The sequence below is a fragment of the Cervus canadensis genome, chromosome 28, assembly GCF_019320065.1.
Source record: "Cervus canadensis isolate Bull #8, Minnesota chromosome 28, ASM1932006v1, whole genome shotgun sequence".
In the NCBI taxonomy this organism is placed as follows: Eukaryota; Metazoa; Chordata; class Mammalia; order Artiodactyla; family Cervidae; genus Cervus; species Cervus canadensis.
This window is the reverse complement of record NC_057413.1, coordinates 36895954-36915746: the sequence shown is the minus strand read 5'-3', so window position 1 is coordinate 36915746 and position 19793 is coordinate 36895954. Positions and strand designations below refer to the sequence as shown.

Genomic DNA, 19793 nt, shown 5'->3' with positions numbered 1-19793 from the left:
AGAAAGAAATTAAGAGGCATCAACTTAGTTTACAGTCTCTTGCAATTTTAACAAAAGCATTAGCAATTAAATTTTGCATAATGTCCCTTCTTGTAAATCCAAACATAGGACAAACCAAATTGTTTTATTAATAGCCAAATGTAATCAAGAGAAAAAATGGGTTTTTAATAAATGAAGCACAAATTAAAATCATGTTTAATTGGCTTTTCTCTCTGAGTAGATTAAATGACATTAAGACTTTGCATTTAATACTTAAATGTAAGTAACTGATATTTTAAATCACTTTTCCCTTTGTGTATATACCATGCCATTAAAATCATATAGAAGGTAAAATGTATTTTAAAAGCAAAACATTGGCAAATGTGCCTTTTAAAAAAATCTATGAATTATAACATAAGACTTTATTATTTGGACTTTCATTCCAGGTGAAATTTACCCCAAGATGTATCACATCTGTTTCTTTCTGGTGACATATATGGCACCACTGTGTCTTATGGTGTTGGCCTATCTACAAATATTTCGTAAACTTTGGTGCAGACAAGTAAGTAATTTCAAATACTTTTCTTGTGTTTTCTTTACAATGTCCTTGAAAACAAAATTTGAGTGAGTTGAACCAGTATAATGTGTTTAGCAGAGGATTGTGTGTTCTTCTAATAACGTTTTCCACTAAATAATGAAGCCTAGTCATGAAAATGGGCTTCCCTGGTGACTCAGATGGTAAAGAATCTGCCTGCAATGCAGGAGACTCAGGTTCAATCCCGCATTGGGAAGATTCCCCTGGAGAATGGGATGGCTACCCATCCAATATTCTTGCCTGGTCTAGGCATTTTAAGGGTGATATTTAGGAAATGTTATTTTATGAACTGCCTTAATGGCTAACTTTTAAACCTCTATGATTAATTGACTTGATTTTTGTCTAGGACTAATATTATACATTTTACTTTTTATGAGAAATAAATAAAAATTCCTCTAAAATTTCCTGAGACTGCAAGCAAATATTTATATAATGCATTTTTATTATGTGAGTAAATCTCCAACTTCAAAGATTTTATTTTCTTTAGAAGAATCAGGAGAATTGAGAATTTTAGAACTTGTTTATAATGCTGATTTGAGAGTACTGAAATTTGTTATATAATTTTGCTCTGTATTCACTCACTCAGTTTATTCATTCATCAAATGTTCGCATTTCTTTCACATGCATGTCTGATAGAAGTTCCAGTCTGTGGCACTGATGAATTCATAGTCTAGAAGAAGGAAATAGTCAGTTGCAGGATAAAAATCACCTTAATAAGTATAAGCCACAGGAGATCAGAGGAAAGCTTAGTGGAGGTGGATCTAATTCTGACCAGGTAACATTTAAGCTGAATTTTGATGAGTTGAAAGAAATCAAGGAACATGTAGTGGTTCATAAAGAGACAGACAAAGGATATAACTCAGCTTCTTATACTTGCAAATTGTTTCTTAAAATGCCACATTTCTCAGAAATGTATCTGTCTCTTTTCCTAAAGTTATTGCCAGTATTTTGAGTTTGTGGAAAGCCATGTTCTTAGTCTGTTGGCTTTGACATATTTTATCCAACTGAAAGAATTTACTGGGCCACTTTCCTCATTAAAAGGATTTCGTAAAACTTTTATTTGGGGGTGAATATGAGTCTTAATTCCGATCTTCTTCATCCTTTATTATTCAAAGCAATTTTCACAATCATCTTTTATCCTTTGCATGGGAGCAACAGTTGCTTTTTTCAACCCTGTATGTCTCCAAATGTTTCCTTTTCTTCGATTTTTTAAGTCAATTCTTTTCTGACCTCATAAATGCATTCTGTTCCCCAATCTTTGCAATTAAAATAACAAATGTGTATCACTATAAGTCACAAATGGTGATTTTCCAGATCCTAGAGTTTCCTCAACACTCTCCACCTGGCCATGAAGTCAACTGCAAATATTTTAGTGTTTTGTTTTGTTTTGTTTTCCTTTTGTACCCCACCTTCTGGTAAGTATTGTCATACTCTTCCATTTTTGCTCAGTTATTCTGCTGTGAAAAAGCAGTACGTGGTTTGCAACAGCTTATTTTGCTCATGTTCTCTGTCAGTGGTGAGGATGACTGTGGCTGGGCTCCCCTGGTCTTCTCAGCTCAGAACTTCATCCAAAGGAGCAGCATTCCCCCGAGTGTGCCATTTTGGGATCCAGGGAAAGGGCAAGAGAGCTGGAAAAAACATGCAAATTCTTTGAAAATGTTTGCTTTGAACTGGCATATGCTAAGTCTCCTCACTTTTCATTGGCTCAGAGAAGTCATGTGGTTAAGCTTGAACAAATGGAGTTCTCCTTGCAACCTGGGGAAGTGAATGAACAGAGCTGATATAATACAGAAATTAAAAACACAGACTGAAGGTCCAGACTGCATCAGTTTAAATCCTAACACGTCAGTTTAGCACATGCATGAATTCTGTGAATTACTTAAATTTCTGTGCCAAGTGGGATACATAGCATTCAGCTCACAGAGTCGATACACTTAGATGGATCAATTCAAGTGCCTCACGCGTGAAAAGTGCTTGTTAAAAAAAATATCTTCATAGTATATGCTGTTATTTGGCCTTTCAACTCACTCTGCTTATATTTCTAAAATAACAAGCATGTTTTGAATTGATTTTTGTTACTGCTTTCTTAGACCTCTTTCATAGTCCTTTTAAGTAACATGATAATGATTTTTTGTCTGTTCTAATCTACTAAGACAGAGAATGTACAGACTAGTCTTCATCTTGTAGCCCTACGACTAGAACCTGCTTAGCACATTCCAGTTGCTCAATAAATACTTTATAAGAAAAAAGTTAGTGGAAGAATGAGAGAAAGTGCTGGGAAAGTTTTGATAGATGAACAAAGAGGGGAATCCAGTGTTCAGTCACTGAGAACAAAGTTCACAGAAAAATTAGAAAACACATTGGTGAGCATGTAGGCATAAAAATACTGTAGATCTAAGTTGACATTTTAATGAGAAATATTCCCAGTGTTAAGTGCATCCCTACTTCCATATTTTTACTTGTTAGTATACATTAAATATAATAGATGCTTATATTTGTTTATTTATTTATTTATATACAGAATGACACAACTTCCAAATTTCTTGTATGTACATGAATTTGTTTTGCTCATCATCTTCCCAACACTTAACATGTTAGCTTACACAAAAAAAGTATTCAAAAAGTGCTTGTTAAATAATTATATAACTGCCAAATCCCAACCAGTTTACATCTTCATTATAGTTCTCCATTTCTCAAACTCTAAAGTAAGTTCAAAACTACATTGAAGATTTAGAAAAAGTCCATTTTTTTTTTTTTTTTATGATGAATCGTCCTGATTAGTACAGGCCACATGATCCAGAAGATTTGCAATAAAATGCTTGGGCTGTGAAACTAAAAACATTTATAAACAGATTGCAGTGGAAAACAATGAGTTCATCTGAGCTCACGTTAGCAATGATGATAAAGTAAATTAACCTCAAGTGGTGATTGTGTGGAATTCTTCTTGAACAACTCTCAAATTCCAACTGTGAATGTCTATAAACAGAATTCCAAGGCATTATATGTGCCATAGGCACACCAAGTGAGCCATCAAACAGAGGTCCTGTCCTATTTGCTCAAAATTATAAAAATGCATGGAATCTGTTACATTCTTTGAAATTTCTAAGTGTAAGTTTATTAGGGAACAAAGTGTTTGTCCTTGTTTGACTTTCTCAAGGATTTTAAACCTCGTTAAAAGAACTATCCAACGCTTTACTCTAAACAAGGCTTAAATATTCTTTCTGAAAATGTGACTCAGAGAATTCAGTCAGTTTAGAAATCCTACAGACTCTAGAACTCCTCTTTCTAAGACTCACTAAATCTTCACTCTTGTGCATCTGACAACATTTTTTTCAGTTCTAGCTCTTATATAATTCAACACTTCAATCTTATCATGTGAACTCATGCCAATTCATCCCACACATATTTTTTGACAACCTACCCTGTATCTGGGACTGTGTGAGAAGCTAGGGATGAACTGTACTGATACTTGAGTCTGGAACTGAATTTCCATGGGCCTTCCCTGATGGCGAAGTGGGTAAAGAATCTGGGCGACACAGTAGGTGTGAGTTTGATCCCTGGATTGAGAAGAACCCCTGGAAAAGGGAATGGCAACCCAATCCGGTAAATTTGCCTGGGAAATCCCATGGAGAGAGAAACCTGGCTGGCTCCTCCATGGGTTTGGAAAGAGTCAGACATGACTAAGCAGCTAACTCAAGGATTGAAATTTTGAAAGAATTACTCGTTCCATTTCTTATCATATTCTCTTCTGCTACCCTTTATTCTCCAATATTCTTCAAAAAGAACTTAAAATAATTAATATTAGATGGTAATGAGTCAGTCTAGTATAAGGAAATAAATAGCAAATTGTAATTACAGAGGCAGAATCAAATGCCAGTAACTTAAGTTCACACAGAGATAAAAATAATTATGTACGTAAATATAGAAGAAAGTATAAATTTTTTTGTTTGAAATTCTTTTCTCCTATTTGACTTGAGATAACATTGTAAAGCAATAATTATAAAACTGTGTATCTTCAGCTTATCATGTGTGAAGAAGTAATTCAAATGGAGGAGGGAATGAAGCTATATTGGAACAAAGTTTTTGCATACTATTGAAATTAACTTCACATTAATCCAAACAGATTGTTTAAGTTGTTAATTGTAGTCTTCAGGGTGACCACTAAAAAATAACTCAAAAAGAAAATAGTGCAAGAAGCAACAGAATAAAAATTGTACTAGAAAATATCTGTTTAACAGAAAATAAAGAAGTAATAGAGGAATAAAATAGACCCTATATACATATTCATACATATATATGGAAAATGGAAACAAAAAGCAAAGTGATAGATGTAAATTATACCTTCTCAATAGTTACATTAAATATAAATGAATGAAGCAGTTTAGACATTGGCAGAATAGATAAACAAGATGATTCAGCTGTATGCTGTCTACAAAAGACACAAGTAGATTAAAAGTAAAATAATGAATAAAGAGGTACTATACAAACAGTATAGTACCAGGTAGCACCAGTGGTAAAACAAACCTGCCTGCCAATGCCGGAGACACAAGGGAGGTGAGTTAGATCCTTGGATGGGGACGATCCCCTGGAGCAGGATATGGCAACCCATCCCAGTGTTCTTGCCTGAAGAATCTCATGGACGGAGCAGCCTGGTGGGCTACAGTCCATGGGGTCACAAGAGTCAGACATAACTGAAGTGACTTAGCATGCAATGCAAACAGTAACCAAAGGAAAGTTGAAGTAGCCGCACTAATATTAGATAAACGAAGCTTAATAAAAAGTGTTACTACAAATAAAGAAGGATATTTCATAATGATAAATCATTCCATTAAGAAATTCTAAACTTATATGCATTTAACAACTGAAGCCCACAATACATGAAGCAAGAGCTAGCAGAATTAGGGACATAAATAGACAATTCAATAATAATAATAGAAAACTTCAACACTCATGTTTCAGTCATGGATTGAAAAACTAGGCAGAAAATTAACAATGGCATAGAAGACCTGAACAAAACTATCAATCAACGAGACCTAGCATATCCACAGGATACTTCTTCAAAGGTACAGAATACACATTCAAGCGCACACTGAACCGTCTCCAGGCTGGATCATATGATAGGCTATAAAGCAAGCTTCGACATATTGTATGTGATTGAAATAGTAAAAAAAACACATTGTCCTACTTTAGTGAGACAAAATGGTTATGATCCTGACCATAATAACTTAGCATGTGCATTTAAATAGTAAAAGAGAAGAGCCAAGGTAAAATAAATAAATAAATAAATAAGCTGTCATAAAGGAGTCATCAAGTTAAGATTGCTATTATTTTGAACAGATTTATTACATTAAATTTATAGCTCAATTGGGAGAAATTGATATATTAACAATATTAAATCTTCTGATCTGTGAACATGGAACAGTTCTCCATTTATTTAGGTCTTTAATAACCCTTAGAAATGTTCATAATTTTATCTACACATATTTTGTTCACATTTTGCTAAATGTACTTCTAGAATACATGTTCTGCTATTGAAACTTGTGTTATTTTTAAACTTCAAATCATTTGTCACTAGTATATAGAAATACAGTGAATTTTGTTTACTGATTTAGGGTCCCGCATATTGCTAAATTCATTTTAGTTCTAGTGGCATTCTTGTAAATCCTTTAAGACTTTCTTTGTAAGCAATGATGTGTTCTCAATAGAATCAATTTATATATCTTTTATCTATTTGAATTGTCTTCTTCTACTGGCTAGGATATCCAGTACAATGTTGAGTAGATGTGAGAGAAACATTTGTTGGCTTGTTCCCAGTCTTGGAGGAAATTGTTCATCTTTAGCACTAAGTCGGATGATAGCCCAAAGACTTTTCATAGATTCCCTGTGTCAAGTTGAGAAAGATTCTATTACCAGTTTACATCAAAGTTGTTGAATTTTCAAACATTTTTCCTTTCTTTAGTGAGATATTCATAGTTTTTTCTACAAATATGATAAATTACATTGATTGATTTTTTACATGTTAAACCCATACTGTATTACCAGAATAAATTTGATTGCTTTTTTGAGTCAAATCTATTATATTTTTATATATTGTTGGATTTGGTTTAACAACATATTTTTGGGGGAATTTTTCCTCTCTCTTTTATGTGAAATATTTGGTCAGTGGTTTTCCTTTGTTCTCATTGTATTGATTATCAGGGTAACTGGCCTCATTAAAATTCATTAAAATATTATATTTTCTTTGAATTTCAGAAAGAGTCTAAATAAGATAGAAACTATTCTTTATGATTTGATTGAATATTGAATCATTGAGGCTATCTGAGCTTGGAGTTTTTGTTTGTTGATTTGTTTTGTTGTAACAGGGTTTGTAAAGACAAACAGGTGTCAGTTTAATTATCTTCTCTTTCATTGTATTTATTCATTTCCTGTTTGTTCACAATATTCTTTTATGCCCTTTTCAATGTTTGCAGCATGTTTGCTTGCCGGGGTCCAGCCTCGGCAGGATCCAGGGGGTACCCAGGATGATCGGTGTCGGCGAGAGAAGACACGTGAGACCAGCCTTGATAGGGCCGAGTCTGCGAGGGAGAGAGAAAGAGAGGGAGACCAGACGGGGGTTCACAGAGTCTAGCAAATCTTTATTTTTTACCGTCGCTTTTATATTCTAAGTTAGTACATTTTTAAGGGGAAGATAGTTTAATTGGCTTATCCTTCAGAAACCAGGGTGTTTCCTGCAACTTCTTTGTGAGAGTCTTATACATTATCTTCTGGCCTCGGGGCCTACTGACATTTTATGACCTAGGTTAATGCAAAGCTGTTTTCCGCAATCTATTCTTTAACAAACACAAAGATCAGTCCTTTTGCAGAAGTTATCAGTTAAATTTATCTAAAAGGTTTATCACACAAAGACTCTGCAGTTCCAGTGAGACAGCCCCTGTTTAGCATTCCTGGTTAAAATTAACAATTCTAAACTCTTATTTTTCTAAATCTTTAACTATAACCACTTTTAGAATAAATTTTTATGTTCTCTAATAGGGCTTCCTCACCCCCGAAGGGCTCTGTGCCTATTAGGGCCTTTTGTGATCAGGTTCTTTATGCTGTTTATGATTAAGGTGTCGTGAGCAGTCATGTGCATTAGTACGCATTTGCCAAGCAGGCTAGAATGCCAGCAAAGGGGTCTAAATTGAAACACTCCTTTCATCCTGGTTAATCTTATAGGATACCACCATCCGGGGACATATTGATTAAACTTCTAAGTTGATTCTGTTTGGAGAGAGATCAGGGAAGGCCGTCTACCTGTGTCACAGAAATTAGGGAGTAGTCTAATATAGCAAGCATCAGAAAGACAGAGATCATCTTTAAGGTGAGCGCCGGGGCAGCTTTTCGAAATCCCTGAAGTCCTGATCTGCCTTGCCTGTCAGGTCTCCTCCTCACGACCTTGTCATGGGTGGGATCTGGTGTGCTGGCTCCCGGCATTTGCTTATCCTGGCCACAAAGACTTCTTTAGACAGGGCAGGTTTCAATGGTCATCATTTACATGATAGTTCCATTTCCTAACTGTGTTAATACCTGTTCCAGGATGTATTTTCACATCAAAGGTGATTATAAAGCTTAGTTGTAATAGCAGAATGAAAGCAGTGTGTGTGGGTTTGTGTATGTGCTGTGTGTACTGTGTGTGTATAATGTTATGTGTTGTGTTTGTATGGTATGTGTGTTTGCTTTCCACAATCAGCGATTGCTTAGCCCTTGCTGAGATGGCAAAGAAAAGACCTTTCCCTGTGGACAAACGGCCGGAGTCTCTCAAAAGCCCTTTTGTATGACTATTATTGCTGTCACCAAAAATTAAAGCGTGAGCTCAGTCATATCTGACGCTTTGCGACCCCACGGACTGTAGTTCACCAGGTTCCTCTATCCATGGGTTAGGTTGCCATTTCCTTCTCTAGGGGATCTTCCTGACCCAGGGATCAAATCTCCATCAACTGCATTGGAGGCGTATTCTTTTACTACTGAGCCACCTGGGAAGCCCCTTTATATAACTAAGCATGTATGAAAAAAAATTGTTAACTTTCATATCAGGTTGTGTTGAAGTTTGTAGATGGAAATAGTACATCACAATGGGAAAAGATGAACTTTCCAATAAGACACATCTGTATGCATATTCTGGCTTGCCACTTATTAAAGATATAGACTGGATATTTTATTTAATCTTTCTCAAAGATGCTTGATAATCTGCAAAATGGGTATACAATGACTATTTTTTTTTTAAAGAAAGCATTAATAATTACTCAAGATTTTGCATCATTCCTGGGGCTCAGTTAATATCAACAATTTCTATTGATACTGTACTGACTTTCTCTTGACATAGACAAATTATCAGTGGGGACTACTGTATGTCTTAGACAATGTGTGCAGGATTAGCATCTTCTATCTGTATTTAGATCATCGTCTAAGAGAGGACATCATTACCACTTTTTTTTATGGTTGCAGGAACCATAGTCATGCTCACTGTGGCAGTTTCTCTTTATGGCAACTTTTTCTGATAGTTGCAGAAATCATCACATGCAAGATATTGATTCTTTTTCCTCAGGGGAGCACTGAATAATAGATTGCTTCAGTTTAAATGGTCTTAGAGATTGTTTAGGAAAGAGTTCAAGACAATTTAGCAGACATTAATAGGGTTACTCATGCTAGAGGTCTTCTGGGAATTTCCAACATCCATTGCAATTTCTCAATTATTTTTAAAAATGACTGCTTATAAAAAGACTCATAGAGGAGGAAGGATTCTCAGTCAATAGAAAAGAAGATTGAGTGGGGCCATCTTGATGTGAAAGGTCAACCTACATGGCAGAACATAGAGAATCCAAAGATAAATCATTTGTGAAATGTTTTTCAATTTAAAGGCCGGTTTTCCTTATTTTCATTTGCTCCTTTTTGAGAGGGAATAGTTATGTTCAAAAGAAGCATCACATCAATTCATCTCTGTGGAAATCAAAGTGAAATTCTGTTCTCAAATTAATGTTTATCTAACAGACTTGGATCTTGTGATGGATAAAGCAATAGAATCCATCCAACATCCATTGTGAGAGATCGTAGGGACACGCTGGTCTGTTCTGACTTTCGGTGCAGAGATAAAAGCAACAACTGAATAATCTTAATAGAACTAGGCTGTTCTTATGGTGCGCTTGTTGGCACATTTTCCTCTTGAAAAATTACACATGCTGAATTTTATTGTTTTGCTCACTAAACCCTATCAATCTTCATGAGCTTATAATTAAGACAATATTATACTTGGAGGGACTCCCTGCTGTTATCAAATAACTTTGAAAAGAAATGGAAAAGTACAAGTTGTGTAACTGTTGTTACAAATTCCAGCTATTTTAAATGATCATGGAAGACCACGAGGGATTTTCAAGGCTTTTATGTGAATTTTAAAGGGTCAGGCCACAGAGTTGACTTCAAGAAATTTTATAAGAAAAAATAATCAGCAACAGAGAACATTTTATTTTGTTTTTATTCCTTTTATTTAAAGGTTTTTTTTAATTTTTATTTTTTAATTAATTAATTTATTATTTTACTTGAGAATATTGTATTGGTTTTGCCACGCATTACCTTAAACCCGAGAAGCCGAAAACCTAACAAAAGTCCCAACTCACCGTCTGCCAGCAGGTGGCAGTATTGATGCATGAAAAGCCGTGCAGGTTACTTTGACATCACCTGCTTAGGTTTTCAGTCTGTTTCAACTCCAGGTATCTGAGCTGAATCAGAATTACTAATAGGTGCTCTGCGTCCCCAGTTTTCATCTCTCTCTCTTTTAAATCAAGAAGTTTTTCTTAAAGAGTAGTTATAAAGCCACAGAAAATTTGAGTGTAAGTTACAGTTTTCCTATCTCTGCCCTCCCTCCATTCATGAGCAGTCCCCCATTATCAACATCCTCCAGCAGGGTGATACATTCGTTAAAACTGATGAGCCTGCATCTGCTCATCATAGTCACAGTTTACTTTATGATTCACTTTTGATGTACATTCTATGTGTTTGGATGGTATATTCAGATACAATGCATAATGTGTGATGAAATGTATCCATCATGCAGAGTATATTCCCCGCCCTGAAATCCTCTGTGCTATGCTAATTCATCCATCTCCCGTTACCCCTGGCAACCACTGATCATTCTACTCTCCGTATGTTCACCTTTTTCAGGATATCATATATTTAGAACCCTACAACAGGTAACCTTCTTAGATTGGTTCCTTTCACTTAGTAGTATGCATTTAAGGTCCCTCTCTATTTTTTTTCATGGCTTGATAACTCATTTCTTTTTAGTACTGAATATTATTCCTTTGTGGGGACAACTTCTCTATTTATAAAGAGATATGTTTTCCATTTTCAGCTCTCTTTAGACTTTGACAAAATTGTGATGATGTAACTTTTTTTTTTTTCCACCCAGACTCCTACTTGGCACTTGACGGTTTTACTCCAGAACACCCTCCACTCAGCAAACCTCCCAGACCGCAGGTGTCTGGGAATATTGTCCTTACTATGTCTTCCAATTACTCCTCCGAAGTGGAACTTTCCTAACTCAGATAGCAATAAAGGATCTGCACTCCTTTCAGATTCCTGGAACCTCTTCTGTCGTTCAGAGAAAATGGAAGGCCCTGCAGCCTCTTTCCCAGCCTCGGGGGCCCGGACAGCAGACCAAATCCAGGATTAGCGCGGTGGCCGCTGAAGTAAAGCAGATCCGAGCCAGACGGAAAACAGCCCGGATGTTGATGGTCGTGCTCCTGGTGTTTGCAATTTGCTATCTCCCAATTAGCATCCTCAATGTGCTAAAGAGGTAAAGCTCACGTATTATTTGAAAATGAAGAGATCTGCCATTTCTCTTGGTTCTTAATTAAGGACTTTTTTCTTTTTTTTAAGCCAGAGAAAAATTCTAAGCTGGCTGCCAAGATAGCTTGTCTGGTCAGATAACTCAATGTGTTGTTGTTACCAGCAGGTAAGAACACACAGCTTTTTAGAGTGCTGGGACTTTAAATGCTCTTATCCATGCTAATTCTCTATTGAATGACAGACAGAAAACAGATGTTCCCCGTGACCTCTTCAAGTTAATTGCTGAATCTCAGATGCAGAAAAAATTCTAACCGCAAAAAACTCATTAACAGCTTGAAGCTCTTTTTTGATCAGAACAAATGGGTTTTCCAACTTTGTTTTCAAAGACGTAGGGAATGGTGACAGAATTTTATCTAAAGGACAAAAAGAGATAAGAATTGTGTTAGCGTTCTAATTAAAAGTGCATTTATGAGAGCGTGCGCGCGCACACACGCACACAAAGTGGAATCACAGCACAAACTGTGTTTTGAATGCTTAAACAGAAAGAAAGAAAATCCATTTTTCTGAAGTAAGTAAATCAAGTTTAGGGTGAATAGGTGAATAGTGTTAATAACCAAAATCAACACAAAGCTTTTCAGTGAGAGAAGTTATGTTCCTGTAACCCCACAGGTACACTTTTAAGTTAAAACAGTTGGCTAACATGATCAGCTGATACGGGGCAGTGGTACCCAGAAACCGTCAACCATCTTTATTGGAAATTATCTTAATAGTTGCACAGAGGCTGGTCCCAAGGTAATACTGGTTCTGTTTATCAGAGGACTCTAACTAAAACTAGGATTGCGCCTCTCATTTTCCCTTGATTCAGAGTTAATATCCTATTCCTCACAGCTGGGGACTCTGGAGAGAGGCAGCTTTGGCTGGAATCACACAGTCTGAAGGTGGTATAACCAACTGCAAAGATTTATCATTCTCTTTGGGGCTTTGTCTTTGATTGATTAATGACTTTTTTTCTTTACATTTTTTAAAAATAAATTTTATTGAAGTAATGTTGATTGACAAAGCTGCGTTAGTTTCAGCCGCACAGCGAAGTGATTCAGTTATACATATATATATTCGTAATGACTTCCTCAATGGTAGAAAGAGAAAATGGACTTTTCAGCAATGTTGTTTAGTATAGGCACAGTAAAGGTATAAAATCTGTGGCAGCTTTGGTCCTTGAGATATACACCAGCTCACAAGAAAAGGGAAGCTTCTTTGCCCTCCACATATATATGTGTGTGTATATATATATATATTTTTAATTCCCTTCTTAATTTTCCTGCCCACAGAAATCATGTACAAATGTATTCTAGTCTGATGTAAAATGATGTTTCTGTTCCTAAGAACCTATAAACATACTGAATAGGTTTTCTCTCTTTTTTTTTTTTTTTTTTGTACTTTTATTTTAGTCTGTCTAAACTCAGTGAAAAATGGATTTACTGCTCTCTCAAAGACACACTTGGATTTCCTGCATCTCAGCCCTAGTACCTTCCCTTTAGCTAGTTCCAAATACCTACTTGTCCATAATATTTCTATTCTTCTGACTTACAGACCTTCCTTTCCAAGGAAAATAAATGGCTTTCTAAGGAGAAAACCCATGTTAAATTTAAAATAGTTTCTGTTTTTTGAGTCTTCTGGTCTTTGTCACAAAATAAAAAATTCAAAATAACCTTTAAAGTTGTTTTTCTCTTTACCACACACATTTTCTTCAAATACTTGTCTCTGTTTGCCCTCTCATTTTATACTTTTGTTTTCTTTCTCTTACAAATAAAATCCTTAATTCTTTTCTTTGGAAGTCAGTTCGTCTGCTTAGTCAAAACCAACATCTTTAAAGCAAGTCTGGTTTGTATATTATTTCAAAGATATATTGTGATAGAGGGTCATAACATATTCATTCCATTTATCCACGTTGTCTCACTATATATTACATTTTTGTAAGACTGGAGTACTCCATAGAACATCACTTTATTCCAACAATGTATTTCTATCATGTGCACAAAATCCACAATCAGTGATGAAACCTCTATCAAGAAATGCATTATAATCTTCAGCCTACCAATTTATCAAGTAGTTACAAGTTGCCTGCTCTTGTCTAGTGAATAGAATTTGGTAGCTGAGATATTTCAAAGTCTGGAAGAAATCTTAAAAATGACCTTTAAGGACATAGTAATAAAATATTTGTAAGAGTTTAAAATAATGAATAAAAATATTAAAACAAAAATTTTCAGAAATTGCCAGAATTTTGCCAACTGAAAACTAGTTCTCCTCTGCATATTAAAAAAAAAAAAATCCCAGAAGCCCAGTTTCAGCAAGGTGGTAAGACTGAAGTTGAAGAAATGTAATACTCTGATCAATGCACAGGGGAAAGTAGGAAGTAGTACACATAGACAGCAATTTAGGAGTGTGAAGTATACACATTGCCATATTTAAAAGAGATAACCAACAAGGACCTGCTGTATAGGACAGGGAACTCTGCTCAATATTCTTGGGAAAAGCACCTCAGAAAGAAGAAACAGGTATATGTACAAGTGAGTCACTTTGTTGTACTCCTGAAGTGAGCACACTGTTAATCTTACACTCCAATTTAAAATAAAGATTAAATCAAATGAAATGGAATATTAACAAACACTGCTCCATTGCGTTTAGAAATGGCAGGAAAGAAGGGAGAGAGATACGTACCCAACCTTTGCATTCTTATCGCACTCATTCTCTACAAGAGAGAAAGCCCCTTCTCCTCTGACCTGAGCTGGCTCTTGATTTCTGACAACACTGACTGTGCCGTGAGGTGCCCTGCAGGGACCGATGTCCTTCTGGCCCCCCTGTGGTTCTCTGAACCTATAAGAGGTCCATCCTACAGGCAGGGCTGGAGTCTGGCCGCTGCAACCTAGGCCTTTGTTGACCCTTGAATTTGCTTATTTAAAGGAACTTTCCAGAATCCCACTGATGTCCTACTACCATTTCTTTCCCTACAGAGTGTTTGGGATGTTCGCCCACACGGAAGACAGGGAAACTGTGTACGCCTGGTTTACATTTTCACACTGGCTCGTATATGCCAACAGTGCTGCGAACCCAATCATTTATAATTTTCTCAGTGGTGAGTCTTCACCTGTTACTTCTCTACAAACTACAGCCCAGGGCAAGGGATGGATGACCAGAAGGTGTCAACACTCTTGAACTGTAGGAAGAGCTTAGTTGCAACATAATAAGAATTTTTCTCGCTGATCTGACTGGTCTTTAGCTTTTTTCCCTTATGAGAAGAAATACTTATTACCTAACAATCAGAGAAAGTTGTCTAAGTAACTTTTTCCATTAAATTTAGAAGAAAAGTTGAAATAGGAGAGTGAAATTGTGAGAACTGGATAATAATCTTGTTTGTCATATATTAAACTTATGATTTACAAAGATGTGAAATCATTTTATCCAAAAATAAAACAGCCTTGCTTATATCATTTCCTTTGCCAATATTTATAGCCTAATTGAGATGGAGTTGGAACCTTTGTATTTGTATGTATTTCTCTGTATCTACATTTCTCTTGTGGGTAATTAATATCTCTTGGGCTTATCTCAAAATTTCTCACTGACCCAAAAAATTATATTCCTCCTAAATAACACTGAACTAAACAGACCACACGCACATTTATCTGCAACTGATTCCACCCATCTCTGTTTATGGAATCAATATAATTATAAAAGTCATTTAACTAAATACTTTTTTTTTTCATTTGTTTTTATTAGTTGGAGGCTAATTACTTTACAATATTGTAGTGGGTTTTGTCATACATTGACATGAATCAGCCATGGATTTACATGTATTCCCCATCCTGATCCCCCCTCCCTAAATACTTTTTAATGGTATAGTCACTTTTAAAAATTGTATTTGTTTGTTTGTTTGGCCTCACCATGTGACATACAGGATCTTAGGGGCCTGACCAGGGATTGGACCGATGCCCCCTGCATTGAGAGCCACCAGCAAGGTCCCCCTCAAAAGACACTCAGGCTTTTTTTAAATAAATTTTTTCAGTCATGTCATGTACCCTGTGTATGTCTGTCCAGAGGCACAGTGGTAAAGGGTCTGCCTGCCAATGCAGGAAATATGGGTTCGATCCCTGGGTCGGGGGATTCCCCAGAGTTCCCAGAAGGGAATGGCACCCCGTTCCAGCTCCAGTATTCTTGCCTGAGAAATTCCATGGACAGAGGAGCCTGGAGGGTACAGTCCATGGGGTCACAAAGAGTCAGACACCACAGAGCAAGGGAGCACGCATGCGCCTTCTATACCTCTGCTTTATTTCATCTTTGAGTGAATCAGATGGTGTATATGTGAAGGGTGTTTTGTATTCATTTCACCCTTATCGAGCCTCCCTCTGCTCACTCAACCCCAGACTCCAAAATCAAGGCTAATTCAGACTGGGATACCCAGAGCCCGCTGCCCACGTGCTGTTTGAAAGGAGGAGGGGCGTGTAGAGCCAGGACTTAAAAGGAACCCCTGGGCTTAGGAGGGCCTAAAGCCCTGAGCTTGCATTAAGAAGGGGAAGTCTACTAGAGCATAAGAGAGAGGTGTCTGAAGTAGAAGCCAGCGAACCAAGTCAAAGTGCCATGATGGGGTCAAGAGTGACGCAAGAAGGTCACTGGGCACTGATTGTAATCACTCAATAACCCAGGTGGGTAATCGAAGCTCAGAGACAAGAAACGGTGATTTCCAATGCTGTCATTTACACTTAGAGACTTAAAAGGTCACTGTTTCATGGTTATCCTTCTTCAGTGTGACATCAATAATTTAAAGATAAGGAAAAACTTCTAGGGGTTTTTATTTTTCATTCATTTTTGTTGTTGTTGTTGTTCTGCCTTACGCAGATTACAGGACTTTCCCGGTGGCTCAAACAGTAAAGCGTCTGCCTACAATGCAGGAGACCCGGGTTCCATCCCTGGGTTGGGAAGATCCACTGGAGAAGGAAATGGTAACCCACTCCAGTACTCTTGCCTGGAAAATCCCATGGACAGAGGAGCCTGGCAGGCTAAAGTCCATGGGGTCTCGAAGAGTCAGACACGACTGAGCGACTTCACTTCACTTTCTTTCACACAGATCACAAAAAGAAACTTTCTAGATAGTTTAAGGTACTTTTCTAGATATTTTGTTGAACTGATTGTGTCAGTAGAACAATTTCTTCACAGTACAATGTAGGAGTGATTTCTGCAAACTTTTGGCCATGTACAGCATAGATTTCATCAGTTTTGGAATTATTAAATATCTCTGGGCACCCTTCTGCTGGTGCTCAATTGTACTATAGTAATCTTGTAAAAAATAGCCCACATTCACAAATATATGTAGTGTGCCTATAAAAACATTAAACAAACTTCAAACATTGAGCATATAAAACAGTCTATTTTATGGAAATGTCTCATCACTTCAACAATGTACTAAGCATTCATTCTTTATTATGACTAATATTCCACTGAATATATGTATATTTGCAGCAACGTGAATGGACCTAGAAATTATACTAAGTCAGACAGAGAAAGACAAATATCATCATATCAATTACATGTGGAATCTTAAAAAAATATACAAATGAATCTATTTCCAAAAAGTAATAGATCCATAGACACAGAAAACAAAGCTATGGTTACCAAAGGGAAAAGTGAGGGGAGGTGGGAGGGATAAATTAGAAGTTTGGGATGAAAATATACACACTACTACATATAAACATATATATGTGTGTATGTATATATATATAAATGTATATGTTTAAATATTTAATATAATTATTATAATATATTTATATTTTATAATATATTGTATATAATAAATATTATATAAATGTATATGTTTATATATATATATATAAATAATAAGGTCTTTCCTTGTGGCTCAGACAGTAAAGAATCTTCCTACACTGCAGGAGACCCAGTTTTAATCCCTGGGTTGGGAAGATCCCCTGGAGAAGGGCAAGGCTACCCACTCCAGTATTCTTGCCTGGAGAATTACATGGACAGAGGAGCCTGGTGGGCTACAGTTCATGGGATCGCAAAGAGTCAGACATGACTGGGCGACTAACACTCTCACTTTCAAACATAAAAATAAACAACAAGGACCTACTGTATAGCACAGGGAACTATACTCAGTCATTTTCTAACAACATATAAGGGAATCTGAAAAATTGTAACTGAATGCCTGTGCTGTACATATTGTAAATCAAAGATACTTCAATTTAAAAATACATGATTTTTTAGCAAAGATTGCACAAAGCTTCCGATAAAGAAATTTCCTTTTTCTATCTTTCCCTCACCAATATAAAATGTTGCACCCGCGTGTAGATTTGGCTCCAGGAAGTCACTCATTTGTACCCTATCCAAGATTGGTTAAAACATACTGACTGCAAAATTCTTTTCTCCTTTCATTCTCTGCGATCATCCAGGAAAGTTTCGAGAGGAATTTAAAGCCGCGTTTTCTTGCTGTTGCCTTGGGGTTCATCACCGCCAGGAGGACCGGCTGGCCAGGGGGCGGACGAGCACCGAAAGCCGCAAGTCTCTGACCACGCAGATCAGCAACTTTGATAACGTGTCGAAACTGTCCGAGCAGGTGGTGCTCACGAGCATCAGCGCGCTCCCAGCGGCCAACGGCGCCGGGCCCCTCCAGAGCTGGTAGGAGGCTGACGGCCAGGAGGAGGATGGCCGGGGACCACTCTTCTTTTTTTAAACCTCTGTACACAGAAACTTTGTTATGCTACTGATCTGAAGCCAGAACTACTGTGTGGACCGCTCCCCGCTTTTCTTTTTTTAAGGGAAAATGATCTCTTGCTCTTTGGAAATAAAGGCAGTTTCAAATCATTTCTCAACTTTTGATTGAAATATGTTAGAAGTCGAACCTTTCACTGGATTTATTTTCAGGCTGTTTCACTTTTAACTTCATGTACTAGGATTATTGTCTATTAAACGTGTGAAGATTTCCAATGCTAATTGTTATTTGAATCTACCTTCAAATTGGTGGGTAAAAGTTTCCCAAACTTATCCTTTGATTTTCTTTTGGTTGCTAAAAGAAGTAGCAGTTACTAGCTCTGGATTAGCAAGAGATATGTTAGTTGACTTTATAGCTTTAAAAAATTACTAAAGAGAAGTGTCATTATGATGTGATATCTGAGAGTATATTTATATACAAAATAGCATATTATATTAGATAACTCAAAATCTATATTTCAAAACTAAATATATAGGCTATTCAACTTTATTTTCCATTAATTGTATAACTCAGTTACACAGTTTTCTTGGGTTTGTAATCTTACCATGCCTAGTATTTCTCATTTTAATGAATAGCCAGGAAGGCTCTGTATTCATACAAAAATTTTGGAGTACTATAAATTTGCAATTTCCGTCTCTAGGGAAAGATTTTAACATTGAAGAATAAGATACAACATAATCACATTCTTCTAACCAGTAAAAATGAGATAATTGGTCTTACTAGAAGAAGTTAAGAATGCAATTTACAAAGAAAAGTAGTAGTATATACCAAATCACTCTGAGTCCCATATTGGACAGGTTAATGTCATGGAGTTGATGGTAATTATTTGTATTTATTTACATTTTATAAACATTTATCAGGTCTTCTCCAGTGGCTCAGCAGTTAAAAAAAAAAAAATTCCTCCTGAAATGAAGGAGCTGCAGGAGATGTGGGTTCAATCCCTGGTTTGGGCAGAACCCTGGAGAAGGATTTGGCAACTCACTCCAGTATTCTTGCTGGAGAATTACATGGACAGAGGACAGAATTACATGTGACAGTCCACAGGGTCACAGAGTTGGATCTGACTAAAGCAACTTAGCATGCATGCATACAAACATTTATCAAACACCTCCCAGAAGGTACCCACTGCGCTAGGATGGATGTGATCAGGCCTTTGAGAGAGCTCCAGTCCACTGCAGGGAACTTGTTGGTAGAGGATGCAGGGAGATGATTCAGATTCAGAGTAGGAAGTAACCAGTGATGGCAGTCCTCACCCTGACATGGTCAAGAAGGTTGCAATTTTTTATTTCTGTTTAATTAGAGTGACTCTTGATGTCAGTGAATTCTATCCACACCTGTGGCTGAGAGCCAGGTAGCTAGGAGAATGCAGGGTTTTGCTCTTAATTCACACACAAAGGAACAGGAGTGTAGTATATTTTGTGCAAATGGAAGATCTGGGGTTCAAAGCACTGGATATTTTCAATTTGCTTCTCTGCAAAATTATTCTGATTAAAATAGTCACTTTAAAATTAAATCAAAAGTAAAAGAGATGTTCATGGGTAGTTGCTCTTCTTAAAGTATAGTAGCAGGCATTCTTATTTTATTAAAACAAAAATTAAGGAGAATATTTAAGAAAGATTTTCATAG

At 36.6% G+C, this 19793-nt stretch overlaps 1 protein-coding gene across 1 annotated transcript in view; it reads left to right on the top strand.

Annotated features, from left to right (window-relative positions):
• Positions 1–18302, top strand: part of HCRTR2 (hypocretin receptor 2) — a 130989-nt gene extending 112687 nt beyond the window's left edge. The window contains exons 4-7 of the mRNA XM_043450123.1: positions 426–541; positions 11182–11402; positions 14407–14528; positions 17848–18302. Of these exons, the coding sequence (XP_043306058.1) occupies positions 426–541; positions 11182–11402; positions 14407–14528; positions 17848–18077 (689 nt within the window). The 3' untranslated portion in view covers positions 18078–18302. The remainder of the gene's footprint in view (positions 1–425; positions 542–11181; positions 11403–14406; positions 14529–17847) is intronic.
• The last annotated feature ends 1491 nt before the right edge of the window (positions 18303–19793 follow it).